General features: G+C 40.6%; 1 protein-coding gene across 1 annotated transcript; it reads left to right on the top strand.

Annotated features, from left to right (window-relative positions):
• The first annotated feature begins 2,420 nt into the window (after nt 1-2,420).
• Nucleotides 2,421-16,279, top strand: il17ra1a (interleukin 17 receptor A1a). The gene is made up of 11 exons (XM_003455654.5): nt 2,421-2,639; nt 3,572-3,596; nt 3,954-4,100; nt 4,674-4,795; nt 5,512-5,638; nt 6,124-6,171; nt 6,253-6,407; nt 9,240-9,311; nt 9,458-9,548; nt 13,215-13,319; nt 13,467-16,279. The coding sequence occupies exons 1-11, from the start codon at nt 2,547-2,549 to the stop codon at nt 14,870-14,872; spliced, it is 2,391 nt and encodes a 796-aa protein (XP_003455702.1). The 5' UTR covers nt 2,421-2,546; the 3' UTR covers nt 14,873-16,279.
• The last annotated feature ends 833 nt before the right edge of the window (nt 16,280-17,112 follow it).

The raw sequence follows: 17,112 nt of genomic DNA on the forward strand, positions 1-17,112 counted from the left end.
AGCCTTCTCTTAGTGGTCCATGAATGACCCAGCCCTATAAGGTTTTAATAGCATGAAGCCCCTCACCATTGCTCCTGTGGTTTCATTACCTTTGAAACGTTAGTTCCAAATAACAGCTCCACCTTAGCAGCAATGACTGGAATTTCTACAGAGTGGCCAAGCACTCAAGTCTTGCGTTGTTATTGTGAGACATCGGCATCCTGCACTGTGTGTACACTTCGGGCAACTCAAAATATGTGTTGCTGTGAAGTGCAGCTGCTTCCAATCCAGAAATGTGACTCTACAAACGTTTCTTGGTTCACTGTTCTTGACTCATGTGGCGTTTTCCTTTCACCTCATGAGTCACTCAGTGCAAAATGTGGCTGTCCAGGGTCTAAAAATGTGTAGGTCTTTACAGTTTTGCTGACTTTTTTAGCCTTGGTTTGACAAAATGCAGCCTCGTGTTCTGGCACCTACATGGCCACAAGTTGTAGAAGAAACTGTAGGACTATTCTCTGATGTTTCTTCTTGTATGTCTGACTTATTTTCTTTCTCTTTTGAGTGAATATGGAGAATTTTAGGAAGTTACACAACTCGTAAGACAGACGACCACGACTTTATTTATATGCCCGACAGATAAATATCCAAGACAAACACCTTTCTGCATCAGTCAGGCTTTTCTCTGTGCAGTTTCCATTTTGGGACACGTTGTCCAGTTTATTTCACTTACTTGGCTTCTCAGGCAGGAGTGGAAACAGTACACTTTCCTTCAGTGAAATCAACAACATCATGGAAACGTGTTTGACAATGATATTTTTCCTGTATCTCATACGCAGTGTTTCACCATTTCTTCCACACTGGATGCAATATTCATTTCTGACAGGAAACCAGTGTCCTCAGTGACATTACAGCAAACACATAGAAACAAGGTAAAAGCCTGCAAGCATTTAATATCCTCAGCCTTACCTGTCAGCTGGCCTGTCTATTGTGTCAGTGGCACAACTCACCCCAACTTATGAATACTTTAAACATATTATTAGAAATAGACCATCGTGCCATGGAGTTATAATAGGGAGGACAGGCAGGGCTGCCACTCACTCGGACAGAGCAGTGAAGAAGGGGAAGTCCATTGGTCAGGTGGCGAGGAAGATGAACATATGCAGGGTGACATTAAAACGACACATGGAGAAAAAAAAGATAGATGGAAAAGAAACGAGGCTATCAAAGATCTGACAGATCAATTAAAGGCACCAGCAGCCTTTATGTGTTCATTACTTTGAGCATACTCAAAAGCCAGTTTATGGTATTTAAGGTATTTAAGCACACACAAAGAAATGTCTCTGCCAGCTGGATCGAAGAGGCAGAGCAGGTTGGGTTAAGTGTGCATTTATTAAGAAAAAGTAATAGGGAACATTAATAATTATTTCAGTGGGATGTTATGAACTAGGTCAGATCTGTGAAGAGAATTACAGTTAATTTCATTTTCATTTGAATTTAAATGTGTTCTGAACGTGTGCTCATGTGGCGCAAAAGGCTTGTATAAAATTAAAGCGAGACCATTGGCTGTCATGGTCTCGCTTTAAAGTCACTTTAAGTAAAACTGGCATGTCACCCCTCTCTCCCCTACTGGCCTCCTTACACTAGCTTCCAGGATCCAGTTTAAAATGGTATTATCTGTTTTTAAGAGTATCAATAATTTGATGCCTTTTTTTGAAACCCTATAGCACCGAGGACTATGAACCAGTTGCTCCCGGAGACTCTGAGATCCAGGCTGAAAAGCAGAGGCGGTAGAGTCTTTTCAGTGGAGGCTCCCGATTTAATTTTTTAAGTTGTTCCAAAGATCTGCCCATCAGTTCACAATTTAACTCTGGCTGTTTGTTCTTGTCTGCTGTGAGCAGCCGACCCGGGCGTTGGAGGTCTGACATAATACCGAGTGTACCCGCCCCCCGATATTCAACACCGCGAACTTTAAGGCTCTTCCCACGACTCTGCTTTGAACCTTTGTGAGTAATGAAGCCTCAGAACGAGGAAGAGAACGGGAAATTGATGTTTCGTTCAAAGTCAGTGAGAAAAATGGGAGAACCAGTCACCCTTCGTGGGAGGCTGAATTCTTACAGTTCCTCTGTTTACACTAGAAACAATCTATGAACGTTACTCACTGATACTGTTCTATCATTTACTGCTGTCTCTGTATTGTACAGTGTTAAAGTTCAAGTTCAATGTAAAATTGGAGGTGTTTCTTAAGATTGAACGAGTGTGATGGCCTCAGCCATTTAAAAATCCCGATTATACCCTCGGCGTTAGAACCCTCTGAAATGTTTCTTAAATTATCCATCCATCCATTGTTTCATATTCAATCTCGTCAGTGTCAACAGAACAGTATTCTAAATTCCCACGGGTCATGAAGGTAGCATGTAACTTACTGTAAATAGAGCAGGTTATGTCACACCGAGCAGGAAGTTTTCCAGCCCAGCGCCAGTTACACCCTGTCGGGGTTTTTCGCTTCACTGTCGACAGAGAAGTGTGTTTTTGAAAGAGCGGACTGTTGTTCATTTGAAAGGTTAAAAATGAGCCTCCATCGAGCGCTGCTGGTGTTAACGTGTGTGTCGCTGTCGACCACACTCAGGATTTTATCCGGACGTCTCAAGTGCTCTCAACAGGTGAGAAAGATTTTACAGTAAAGCGTGGTTGGCTCCATGTTTGTCGAACACAACAAATACTTCCTGTTCCAGTTTGTATACGTTATGAAAATAATATTAGACAAACTTAAAAAGAAACTTTCTGCTCTGTTTGAATTTTCCTGGTAGAGAAAGAAAGTTTGTCTTTTTAAAGAATTCGATATTTTTCTCTTCTTAACATCAGATTATTGTTCCTTACATAGTTTTGAGCTACATTTCGTCCGAGGCCACTTTTTCTCTAAACAAGGATTTTTCAAACTAAAATAAAACCAGAACTTTGAGCACTGTTCGTAATTGATTTAACTGAGTGCCTTACATAGAGTGTAGTCCTCGTACCTGTTTGATGATATCATATGATATCATCAAACAGGTAATCAAATACAATATTGTATTTGATTCTATAACAAGTGAAGGCGCAGTCACAGGACTGAGCTATGTAATGATCAATGTTTAAGTAAAGTCGTGTTTAGACTTTTGGGGATCGTTTTTGGTTTTCTTTAGTGTTTGTGTAGCGAAGAACAATGTTACAGTTTAGCTGATAACAGCCCACAATGGTAATTATTGACAGCTGTTCAATCTTCTAGTTGAGGGCTGTTTATCAGATAAGCAGTGTTCCTGTGTCGGTGTATGAGGCACAGGCTTGTAGAGCTCTAATATCTATCAACTTAAAGTTGAACATTCGGACATTCAAACTGCTGTTTGCTGAATGATTATTGTAACAGTTGTTGTTGTAAACATTACATTCATGTGACTCCTCTTCAAATAAAAAAAGAAAGAGAGTAAAATCCCCACATGTGCACTGATAGGACCTTAAGTAGGTTCCTACAGAGGAGCCGATGGAAAGCATTTTATAATACTGAATATTACACGTCTCCTTACTAATGTTCTCTTTTTGTCCATCTTTTCCTCTCCAGGAATTGAATTGTGAAGTTCGTGAAAGTGAGTGGATTTTTGCTGTCTGTCCTCTTGCTGTCGGCTATTGCCCAGATTTATTTGTTTGACCCTGGTTCAGAGAGCACAGCCACTGGCTGGGTGACAGAGAAAGAAAACAACATTTGGAAAACACTTACAATCAAACAGAAAGACATTCTTTAAATGCACCAATAATATATTTTTGAAGAGTCATTTGTGATGTCATGCTGTAATAATCCAGGAAGTAACAAACACAGTGTTGGAACACAGCAACAAAAAGAGAGACGAACAATTAACACAATCGCTTAAACTAAAAACCTTTGCTAATAAACCCTGGGACAATGACACTGGCTGTTCTCTGTATGTGTGCATGTGTGTTTGCAGCTAACTGTCTGGACAAACGGTGGCTGAAAGTTCATGATTACACTCCCAGCAGTCCAGAGGACCTGCGGGTGTCGGTGGACGTCAGGCCAGATGAGGCAGGACTCCTGCAGCCAGTGCTAGAGGCTAGTTGGAAGTTAAAGGACGATGGTGAGTAAGTCTGAGGGGATGATCATGTACAACAGTACAGCCACATACTGTCCATCAAAAACATGAAAACCCTCATATCCATCAGTTTTTCAACAATCCCTGATTTTAAAACTGATGATGATTGCAGTCAGGACAGTTACTTATAATGTGGGTGTTTTTTCATTTTCATACCATACCATCTTTATTTATAAAGCACTTTAACATAAAACCAGAGTTCACAGAGTGCTGTACATATACGAATAGCATTAACAACAACAACAAAATAAATAAATAAATAAAATAAAACATGTTAAAAAGTCAAATTGATTCAACCCCTTGAAAGATTTTCATCACACTTTGTTTCACAAATAGTAAAAAACAAAGCTGATAAGATATCAGGAAACAAACTGTTAAATTAAAACTATTTGGAAAAGAAAAAGAAGATTAATAATAAAAATGCACGTGTGCACACTCTTGGCGTTTACTCCAGGTTAAGAATATGTGGGTGTGTTTTTGTTTGTTTGTTTCTGACTGCCTCGTGTTTCTTGGCATTATTTAAAAAAACTGAATATTTTCTGTTATATTCACCTCCAGGTAGTATCCATTTCCTAAATGCCACCGAGCTTCATGTTCTGGTGGAATCCACCAATCAGAACCTGTGTGTTCGATATTCTTTCAATAAAGAACTCCCGATGAGAAGTCCATCAGGAGAAAAGGTGAGTGTGTGGTTTTCAGTATTGTTATATGTAGATGTAACTTTATCCCTGCAGTTAGATACATTTACTGCAGACAAAGCTTCGACTTCAATGAACGATTGTTTAATGAGCTCTGACCAAATGATTTCTAAATAAAAGTGAACTGCAAAGGATAAATGCTTTGGTACACAGATAACATGATGGTTGTTTTCACTGCAAACTTTTAACCTGTAAAGTAACTACTGATATAACTACTGCGCCATACTCACCGCAGCATCATCCCTGTGCTGACGCGGTCTTCATCTTCTTTCCTCCACTATCATAACAACACATTTGATCGGTTGCAATGATGGAGAAAATTTACCATGAGGTCTGAGCTTAGCAAAGCTCTTAGCTAAAGTTCATTAAACTGAACATGTCTTTTTTCATCATTACAAATAATACAAAAAATATCCAATAAATAAATATCATTAAACATGAGCAAGGATTTCACTTTTTTTTAGACAAGTACTATGAAGTACTGGATTATTTTAACCAGCCATTGGCAGAAAACTACTCCATAGGTCCATATACATTTTTTTTCATGTCACTGATTATACCCATCATGTTCAGTACATCCCACTGTGTGAGTGAGGTTCGATCAAAAATGCACCAGCGTGTCCCAGCAGTGGTATTCATACTGGTGCAAAGGTTTCACATGTGTGCTCCTGACACTCAGCATTGTTCTTGGCTTTCAGTGGTCATTCTCAGCTGATATGCTGGTTTTGGATCCGGGGCAGAGCTACCAGGTCTCTGTCTTCAACATACCCAAACCAGAACTGCACCACAGCAGCTACGACATCAGGGAAAAGGTCACAGTTCCTGGTGAGTTGAATTCAGAACCAGTGTTTGGTTGTTCCTGTTTGTTTTTGTTGGAGTAGTTTGGGATTATCTGTTTATTCATTTTTGTTCAGATTTTTTCTTGTTGTTATTTTTTGAACTTATAGAATCAGTCGAATGATTAGCTGGACTAAATACTTATCACATGCCCCAGCTGTGTGTGCGGTCACACACCTTCTCCTTTTCCATAAATCACATATAGACTGGTTGGGAAACTCCCACACGGCCGCAGATATCCTGAAGATACTTGAATGTAAAAGATGTTTGAGACAAAGTGATGTGATCCTTTTTCGTTGTCATCATAAAGATCTTTTAAAATACAGAATTTATACACAAATATGCCCCATGGCAGGTTTAGAAACCACAGATTTTATACAGGCCAGAAATGTGTATAAGTGTGAGATGACTCGTGAACCTCGTGAGACGATCTTCTATAATTGATTTTATGAAACTGTTTTTGGTTTACTCAGGTTGTAAAGATCCAAATATGACGAATACACAGTTCTGCATAGAGAGAGGTACGTCACTGATAGAACTCTAAATCCCAGTGAGAGTAAGTAAACCTTATAAAGCACGTCTGTCCTGTTGTCTGTTAATAGGAAGTCTGTGGCAGCCAAACATCAGTCTGAGTCAGGTCACTCTAGCTGATGGAAAACCTGCTCTGGCTGTCAACTTCAGCCCTGACAACCTGTGTGAGAACTACAAGGTTATTGTTCGCTGCTCCTCTTATCAGAATTCCTACAATTTAAATAAGGTAAGGATTAATAATGTGGATTATTAAATATTAGGTCTCTCTCCTCCAAGTCTCTGTTAGTACATGACTTAATAATTGATCAACAAATCGATTTACTCTGCCTTACAGAAACCTGGTTGCAGCAGGATGATTATGTTAGTTTAAATGAATCAACACCCCCGAGTCATTCTAACTACCAGAAACCTCGAAGCACAGGCCGAGGGGGCGGTGTGGCAGCAATTTTTCACACCAGCCTATTAATCAACCAAAGACCAAGACAGACTTTTAATTCATTTGAAAGCCTGATGCTTAGCCTCGTCCACCCCAGCTGTAAAACTCAGAAACCAGTCTTACTTGTTACCATCTATCGTCCACCTGGGCCTTACACAGAGTTTCTCTCTGATTTCTCAGACTTTTTATCTGATTTAGTGCTCAGCTCAGATAAAATAATTATTGTGGGTGATTTTAACATCCATGTAGATGCTAAAAATGACAGCCTCAACATGGCATTTAATCTGTTATTAGACTCAATTGGCTTCTCTCAAAATGTAAAAGAACCCACCCACCACTTTAATCACACTCTAGATCTTGTGTTAACATATGGCATAGAAACTGAACATTTAACAGTGTTTCCTGAAAACCCTCTGCTGTCTGATCATTTCCTGATAACATTTACATTTACAATAATTGATTACACAGCAGTGGAGAGTAGACTTTATCACAGTAGATGTCTTTCTGAAAGTGCTGTAACTAAGTTTAAGAATATAATCCACCCACTGTTATCATCTTCAATGCCCTGTACCAACATAGAGCAGAGCAGCTATCTGAACGCTACTCCAACAGAGGTCGATTATCTTGTTAATAATTTTACCTCCTCACTACGTACGACTCTGGATACTGTAGCTCCTGTGAAAACTAAGGTCTCAAATCAGAAGTACCTGACTCCGTGGTATAATTCTCAAACACGTAGCCTAAAGCAGATAACTCGTAAGCTGGAGAGGAAATGGCGTGTCACAAATTTAGAGGATCATCATTTAGCCTGGAGAAATAGTTTGCTGCTTTATAAGAAAGCCCTCCGCAAAGCCAGAACATCTTACTATTCGTCACTGATTGAAGAAAATAAGAACAACCCCAGGTTTCTCTTCAGCACTGTAGCCAGGCTGACAAACAGTCAGAGCTCTACTGAGCCAACCATCCCTTTAACGTTAACTAGTAATGACTTCATGAACTTCTTCACAAGTAAAATTTTAATCATTAGAGAAAAAATTACCAATAATCATCCCACAGATGTAATATTATCTACAGCTACTCTTAGTACCATTGATGTTAAGTTAGACTCTTTTTCTCCAATTGTTAAAGTGATTTTGTTAGAAGTTGTCATTGTTGTGCTTAAAATTTGTAAACCTTGTCTTGAACTGCATGATTAGATATTTTTCTGTTAATCCTTGAATGTAGGATTTTGAGGGGAAGCTATTTAGCTGTAGTTTCAAACTACAGGCACACTTGCATGTAAGATTCTGGTTTCCTTATCTGGTAAGGAATGCTCACTTCCTTCCCTTTATGGGCTCACCTATGCTTGTATGTGGTTCGACCATTAAAGGGGTTAAGCCATATATGGGGTGAGGGGACATGACCCTATTAATGACTAGAGATGTTGTTAAACGGTTGTAACCAGGAAGTCAAGTATACAAACACACATACACACACACACATGCTCACACATGCGTGCACGCCTGCGAGTGCAGACCTAACACCAATTGATCTTCCTGAGTGGCAGATAGCCCCGCCCCTCCCTGAGCCTGGCTCTGCCGGAGGTTTCTTCCTGTTAAAAGGGAGTTTTTCCTTCCCACTGTCGCCAAAGTGCTTGCTCATAGGGGGTCATACAATATGTATTATTGTAGGGTCTATCTTACAATATAAAGCACCTTGAGGCGACTGTTGTTGTGATTTGATGCTGTATGAATAAAATTGAATTGAATCATCCTACATATTCAATTTTTTTAGTATTTAAAGAGTTCATGTGCAGTTAGCTGTCTGACTCACAAGATGAAAGCAGTTTCATTTTAACATTACTGTGGCTGCTCATCACAATGGCCTATATTTTGTACCTTAACCTAGTTTCTACACATTTTTTTCAGTACAGGAAACTTTGTTCTGCCTCTCTCTGCACTTTATTTTTCATTTTTTGCTGCTCACTTGTAGAAAAGGCTGTTTATCATGTGTAAACTACAGTCATATATAGATGTTACCTTGTAAAGCCCTACTGATGAAATAATTACCAGACAATTATAATTTATTTGAAACTGGAGTATTTATTGAACCATTTAGCCATTTATTACAAAAAGATATAAAAGATCAATTTGCATGTATAGGGTTTAAGTTGATGTACTGTATCGAGTATACACTCCAGACTTGGTGTTACAAGGTTCATGCATATGCACTTCAAAAAAGACGAAGCTTTATGTCCTAAAGAAAATGAAAATATAACAGAATTTTATTTGGTGAATTTAAACATCTAAATCTTCAAATGTCTAGAATAATAATAATACATTTTATTTATAGGTGCCTTTAAGACCCTCAAGGTCACCTTACAATAACACAAGAACAATAGCAGCAATAAAATATAATAAACATGGCAAAATAAAATTTAGACATAGGGTAAAGAAAACAAAACAAAACTCAAGTATAAAAGCTGAGCAAGGTAAAAATGAACTAAGACAGATCAGGTGTATGCAATTCTAAATCGATGGGTTTTGAGACGTGATTTAAAAGTGGTGAGAGCGTTTGTGGTCCAGTCTAGAATATTATTCTTACAGTATTGGTTTATTAAATGTTGGTCAAACTCCTTTTCAGGCAAATCAGACCCTGAAAGTAACAGTCAGCCTGGATACATGGCCAAGATCATGCTGCCAGTTTGATGTTGAGGTAAAACTTTTCAAGCCTGTTCTGCACAGTGATGTTAGTTTATTAATATATTTTTTATTATTATGATTTTAATTCTGATAATACTTCACTATTCTGTAGGATCCCATTTGACCTGGGTGTACAAGTTCATTTTGTCTTTATTGCAGATTAAACCTTATTTCTCAAAATGTGGTGAAGACTGTACCCGTCCAAGGAAAACTCACAATATTTGCCCCAATGTGACGAAAGGTCCTGCAGGTCAGTATCATGTTTGAGTGTGAGGGTGACTGAATGCTCCGTCAGATGAATACTTTATAAAGTAATGATAAAGTCAGTGGTTTGATTCCCAGCATTTTCCTGTGCTTGTACACTAGTGAACATTTATGTCACCATAAACATTTGTTTCGTTTCATCTTTTCTGACAATGAATAGTTAAGTTCTTCTGTAACACTGAAAAGTCTTTAATAATAATAATAATAAATTTTTATTTATATAGCACCTTTCAAGACAGAATCACAAAGTGCTGCACATAAAATTACAAGTCATAAAAAGATTTAAAAAGACTAAATAAAACAGGCAAAAAATTAACCAAAAGCAGTTTTAAAAAGGTGAGTTTTGAGTTGTTTTTTAAAAACAGCTACTGAGTCCACAGTTCTTAATGCTTGGGGGAGAGAGTTCCACAGTCTAGGGGCCACAGTGGCAAAAGCTCTATCACCCTTAGTCCTCCTCTTAGTATTTTTTTTATAGCAAGTAAGCCCAGATCAGATGACCTCAAAGACCTGCTGGGGACATAAGGCTGTAGCAGATCAAAGATGTAGGCAGGTGCCAGTCCATGCACAGCTCTGTAGGTCAAGACCAGGATCTTAAAATCGACTCTAAATTTAACAGGAAGCCAGTGTAACTGAGATAACAACGGTGTCACATGTGAGTACTTGGAGGATTTTGTCAAAAGCCTAGCTGCAGCGTTTTGCACAACCTGCAGACGATCCAGAGAACCTTTGCTAAGACACATAAACAGCGAATTGCAATAATCCAAGCGTGACGAGATAAATGCATGTATAGCAATCTCCAGTTCAGATCGAGATAAATTCGGGCTTAGCCTAGCCACATTTCTTGAATGATAAAAACAAGACCGAACCAGAGATTTCACATGCCCATCCAATGTGAAACTGGAGTCAAAGGTGACACCTAAATTCCTGACAGAGGATTTAACATAGAGTGAGAGAGGACCAAGGGCTTTCACTATCTGCGATAGGAATCTATCAGGGGCGCATACGAGGACTTCGGTTTTCCCCTCGTTGAGTTGGAGGAAATTTGCAGCCGTCCAACGTTTGATCAAATCTAAGCAATCATTCAGACGCTGAAGCTTAGATAAATCCTCGGGCATAAAAGAAATGTACAACTGAATATCATCAGCATAACAATGATAAGAAATGTCCTCAAAAGAGCCCATTATATGCTGGAGGGGAAGAAGATAAATGAAAAACAATAAAGGCCCCAAAACTGACCCTTGAGGGACACCATAAGTAAGGGAGGTAGAGGATGACCTAAAATCGGAGACTGCCACAGAAAAGGATCGGTGATGGAGATAAGAGGAGAACCACTCTAATGCAGTTCCAGATACACCAACCCATTTTTTCAGCCTTTCAATGAGGATGTGATGGTCAGCTGTGTCGAAAGCTGATGTGAGGTCCAACATGAGTAGAACAGAGCATTTTCCTGCATCATTATCCATCAAGATATCACTTGAGACCCTAAGAAGAGCTGTCTCCGTGGAATGAAACTGACGAAAACCGGACTGAAACTTATCGTAAATGCCATGTTTATCTAGAGCTGCCATAAGCTGCTTAGCCACAACCTTTTCTAGAAGCTTAGCGATTAACGGTAATTTAGAGATAGGTCTGTAGCTGCTCCAAAGAGAGGGGTCTAGTTGAGGTTTTTTTAAAAGTGGGAGAATAGCAGCGTTTTTAAAGTAAACCGGAACTATACCAGATGCCAGTGAAGAGTTGATTAAAGTGAGCACACATGGGCCAATAGACTGGAAGACATTTTTGAATAATGATGCAGGTATAATGTCAAGTGAACAGGAGGATGCTTTTACTGAATTCACTAATTTCACTAGCTCAGGTAGTGAAACCGGAGAGAAAGTATCCAAAACAATGGGCCGGGATGGGGTAGAGATCGAGATAACAGGTGCTGAGTATGTAAAACTCATTCTCACGTTATGAATTTTTGCAAGCAGAAAAGAGAGAAAATTTTCACAGTCCTCGTTAGAAAAAATAGGGGCCGCAGGCAGAGCAGGCTTTTACCGATGTTTCTACAGTGTGATGAGATGAATAGTTGTTCTTAATGCCAGCCCACATGACGGTTCAGCTTCTGCGCGTATCCACCCCGCACACATGTGGAGTGCCATCTAATGCTGGGCTCACACTGTGCGATTTTTGGCCCATTTTGAGACGATTTTTCAGTCGTGCGACCGTTTTGGTGATCGGCCCGAGTTTGGCCTTCATCGTGCGTCGTTCATCGTGTAGTATACGTGGGGTAACGAGAAGCGATTAACACCTCACGACCAGCTCCTGATCATCAATCGCTTGGTCGGGAGGATTTCAAACCTGTTTGAAATCCTGCCGACCGTCGTGCGGGTGTCACCGCAGCCGCTCACACTGCGCACGCGCAAACACATAAATGTCGGTGAAAAAGACGGAGCAGCACAGCAGTGCAGCGTGTAATCTGGACACAAGCGATGGAGGCACTTGTAGAACTTTGGAAAGCTCATCTGAGCCTTTTCGATGTGGCCTCACAAAATTATCACGACCACAACAACCGTGAAAATAGTTGGATCTACACTGCTGCTCAATCACAGCTGCCTGATCAATGTTTTTCATTAGCAATTTAGCAAAGTTGATGGTGGTGGTGTGAGTCTGTGTGAGTGAAAGACAGAGAGGGAGAGCGAGCGACAGATTTTCCGTTATAACCTTCATTTTATGGAGGCACAGTGTGAGCACTCAGGTCGCATCAGAGCATCGGGCCGTATAGAGTGAGACCCTGCATCGTGACCTATGAACTTCTAACCCCTGCGAGTCAATCGTGCAGTTTGAGCTGAAGCTGAATAACGCGACTGGAAAAAATCGCACAGTGTCTGCCCAGCTTAATTGGAAAGTTTTTAGTTCGATCCTGGCTGCTCCAGTCAGTTGCTTTCTACTGCATCTGTCGGAGTACGAATGTTACATGGAAAGCACTTAAACATAGAAAAAAGTGCTTGTATGAAGAGGTGAATGAGGCAAGATGTGTAAAGGACTTTGAGAGCTAGGGCAGGGGAAAAAAGTGCTACGTAAGAAGCAGTCAATTTAGCATTTCACAGTCTTGGTGAATGATATTTCAGTGTGGGAGTAAAATCTCAGGTTCCTACATGTAACGTGTGCAAGAAGTCAGAATAATAGCTGTACCAACTCGCTGTCAAATATTTAAACACACAAACATTTATGACATAAGATAAGATATACTTTATTTAACTTAGGTTTGGGAAATTATTTTTGTCTAGAATGTAAAATATAGCAAATGTTTACTGTGATTATCTCTTCATCATCACACCAAGTAGTGGGTGGGATCTATTTGGGGGACAAGTGAAGAGTTTGTCCTCATAGTTGATGTGTTAGCAGGAGGAAACATTGGCAAGTATAATGATGTGAGTGACAGAGTCAGAGCAAAGCTGCAGCTCTTGTGGGGATATTCCCGGTCTGCAGCACTAACTATCAAAAGTGGTCCAACGAAGGAGCACGGGGTGGCCGAGGCTCACTGAAGCACATGGGGAGCGAAGGCTAGCCTGTGTAGTCCGATCTAATAGACCAGTTACTGTAGCTCAGGTATCTATTCACTCTGTTGCTGTCACATTCCCTGTCATTGAATTATTTTTGTTTCTTGCAGCGATCCCAGCAGATAATGCCCCTGACTACAAGTTAGTTTCCCTGGGAGTGGTGTCGATGTGTATACTGACGGCAGCTGTTACGTTTGCCATCTGCAGGAAGCCAGGTTAGTCTCATTTAAGTTCTATATCAAGTTCTAACTTCAAAGGTTTTCATTGGAGATGTGACTCTCTATTGACTTGTGTACGAATGTTGTAGTTTAAATTTGCTCTTCAGTTGCTGATGACCCTCTCGTGTTGTCTTCTACTTTCAGGGAAAACTAATGTTAGTGCAGGACCAAAGGGAGTTCAGGAAGTGCAGCCAGTCAAACAAAAGCCCAAAGTATTGGTCATCTACTCCCAAGACCACCATCTCTACAGAGACATTGTGCTGAAACTCTGCACCTTCCTCCAGACAAAGTGTGGCACTAAGGTGCTAGTAGACCTGCTCGACTCCACCTCAGTCGGCATGGTGGGTCGTCTGCGCTGGCTCGAGTGGCAGCGGCAGCAGCTGAAAGATCCCTCGGACAAAATTCTCGTGCTGTGCTCACGAGGCGTCCAGGCAAAGTGGAAGGCCATGTGTGGTCAAGGACGAGTGACTTTGAAGGAAGACCTCCTATCGCCCACAGACGACATGCTCACTCCTTTTCTTAACCTCTTTCTGCCAGAAATGCACCAGGCAGGCATGCTGGGCAAGTACATGGTAGCTTATTTTGATGACATCAGCAGCGAAAAAGACGTGCCGTCGGTTTTCGACATTGCAGTGAAATACAGTCTGATGAAGCACTTTGAAGAGCTGTTCTTCCGCATCTTAGACATCGAAAAGTATCAGCCAGGGCAGGTGAAGCACATTGAGGGAATCGGTGCAGATGAATATTTCAACTGTCCCTCTGGTAAAGCTCTGAGGACAGCCATTGAAACCTTCCAGGCGTACCAGTTTGAAAATCCCGACTGGTTCGAGAAGCAGTGTGTGGTTAGTGAAGAGGAGGTCCTAATTGACGCCAACATGCTCATTGAACAGCTGCACATCCCTCCTGTCCTTGAATGTGTCCCTCTAATCAGAGATGAGTTTCCTGTCTATGTTCATGACGTGGAAATCAATGAAAACAGCAACAGCATTCATATTCTCACCCCTGAACTGAACCCAGAGAGTCAGCTGTCCTCAGTAATAGAACTTATACCTGCAGTCAATCCAACAGACAGACATCAGCATTCATCTGGCCTGGAGAACGTACTGACAGAGTCTATCTACGTAGCTGAGCCAGTTTTAAACAATCCACCAGCACCCAGACACAACTGGATCTCCCTTGTGGATGAACCTTTTAGTCAAATTCCCACTGAAGATAATGAGGAGGATTCCTTGATATCTCTGAACCAAGCTTCTGCTTATTTGGACCACAGAAGCCAAGCTCCGCCGAACTCTCTGGACTTTAATTCTCCAGAATCCTCGTGCACAAGCGTTCCAAGGCAGCGTTTCCCCCCCTCTGAAATGGATAACTCTGAACATGTGCCGATAGAGGAGAACGAGGCTCTGGAGCCAAAAGGACCCAGCAGTGGCTCCGATCAAGGCTACAGCTCAAAAAACTCCTCCCAGCACGAGTCACTGGTGGCTTTGGCAAAGCTGCAGAAGGAGCTGTTTGAAGAGAATCTCAGATGCTCTGAGGGGAACGACTTCGAGTGACATTACAGTGTGACATACATATATTTGATGATATTTCTTACTGGCAACATGATGTTGCTGTGGCAGACTGTTCATGTCGGCTTCTTCTTTGGGGTTAATCATTCACAGGGGAGTTTGCAAACCAGTGACTGCCCAGGTGCCGCTGATCCAAGGGAAGGCCAGAAAGTCCCACATTTAAAAGTGGGCAATAAGCAAAAGACTCTTGACCAGTAATGTGCTTGTGTAATATTACTTTACCCAGTAAAAAGTGTTTTATTGGACTAGGATGTTTAAAACTCTTTAAAGTTGCGAATAACCGTTTATGTTATGTGACTGTAGCAGGAGGACGATACATTCATGAACCACAAACGTAGGAGTCGTGTTGTTTTTAAAAATGTGTCTTTTTCAAAGATATAAAGAACATTGATTACTGCGAGTTTTGTACCTGCAAAGAAAAATCCAAAATGCATCTAATGTGATGTTTTTAAAGTTGTACTGCAGCTGATAACAGCTGAGTCATTAATCATTAACAGTATGAATATACGCCTTACAGCATTGTAGCGTGACTGTTAGGGATCAGAGTGTATTCATATTTGTGTTACTCTAAAACTTGTGTTGTTAATTGTTGACAGGCCAGACAGTTGTCATGGGAACATGAGCCGGCGATATTGTAGAAAACAGTTACAGCATGAATTTGACAAAATATTTGCATTTGGTGTAAATGAATTCGTAATAGCTTTTTTTGCTAAAGGGCCCACTATAGAGGTGTGATTGTGTTCCTTACAGGAAGTAGACTTTTTTCATTTCCCCGCCTACACAGACTCTTTGTTTGTCAGCTTGTCTCCTCGGACATGTGGCCTTAAAGCTGCATGTTGAATGAGGCCAGAGAGGAAGCAGGGGTACATTTAAGCCTCTGGAAAATCACTAAACATGTATATATGCCTGTATATATATACAGGTGTGAATGTGAGTGCGAATGGTTGTCTGTGTGTTGGCCCTGCGACAGACTGGCGACCTGTACAGGGTGTACCCTGCCTCTCACCCTAAGACAGCTGGGATAGGCTCCAGCGCCCCCACGACCCTGAAAAGGATGAGGGAGGGATGGATGGAAGAATAAAAGTTTAGTGGCCAATCAATGGGTGAGGGAGGGGCTTGGATAAGCCTTAGATAACACACACCTACCTGACACCTAAATCAGGCAAACAAGAAGTGATTGAAGTTGGAGGCAAATTAATATTATCAATGAATATTTTCAGATGATCACAGTCTTGTATTTGTTCCCTTGAGAAAGGGTCATTTCCATTTCCAGTCTACTGGTGGGTGCACTGATGTAGAATGTAGTTGACTGTACTGGCGCACAATACCAACGACTGGGAGTGCATCTGTAATATGATGCTGTTTAGCTAGTGTTCACACATGTACAGCACAGCTATGAATGACGAGCTCTTTTCTGTCATCATGAAACACACAGTCTTTGGTTCTGAAGGACCTGAACATGAAATCTGATGTTTCACTTTTTTTCTCCTGTTTGCTGTATAGATATTATTTTTATGCTTGATGCTTTGTACATTTCTGTTACATTTTCAATCGTCATCTTCTGTCAGAACATAATCCACAATAAAAAAAAACACTCTGTAAAGTTTTTTTAATTGAAAGTTCCTCTGATTTATTTCAGGTTTCAACCGCGTGACTCTGTCTTACACATAGAGTTGGCTACATAGATTCGATTATATCAGTACAGATATACACCACACAATTTTATAGTACAGGTAAGGTCCCCTCTGTAAAACTCATCAACATCTGTGTAAACAACTTAGAAGAAAAGGAAAGTTTGTATATTCTGATACAGGAGTGTTAAAATCACACACACTGTTTGTCACACGGGCTAAAGAAGAAGAAGAAATCATTTCGATTTGTGTGGCATGACCGGCTCCGCTGACTCTCCATGTCTGTTAAAGCCTTTGGTAGTTTCAGTAAAACTGCGCACTGTGCTTGTTGATGCAGGTAAAGACCCACTATACATCAGCTTAGTTTAATCTAGATATGGTCCTGCTTATTATTAAACTGTGTCTCAAGCTTCATGTGCAAATCCCCCCAAAAATTGTGAGGGAGCATTTCCAACAACACTGTATACATATGCAAGTGTTTCAGAGATTACTGGCACAAGGAAATAATACAAAAATAGTATAAAATATATCATTTGAAGTACTATGGTAATATATGCCAAGCAGCAAACAAATAAAAGAAACAAAGCCAAGAGA

The sequence above is a fragment of the Oreochromis niloticus genome, linkage group LG17 (genome assembly GCF_001858045.2).
Source record: "Oreochromis niloticus isolate F11D_XX linkage group LG17, O_niloticus_UMD_NMBU, whole genome shotgun sequence".
Lineage (NCBI taxonomy): Eukaryota > Metazoa > Chordata > Actinopteri > Cichliformes > Cichlidae > Oreochromis > Oreochromis niloticus.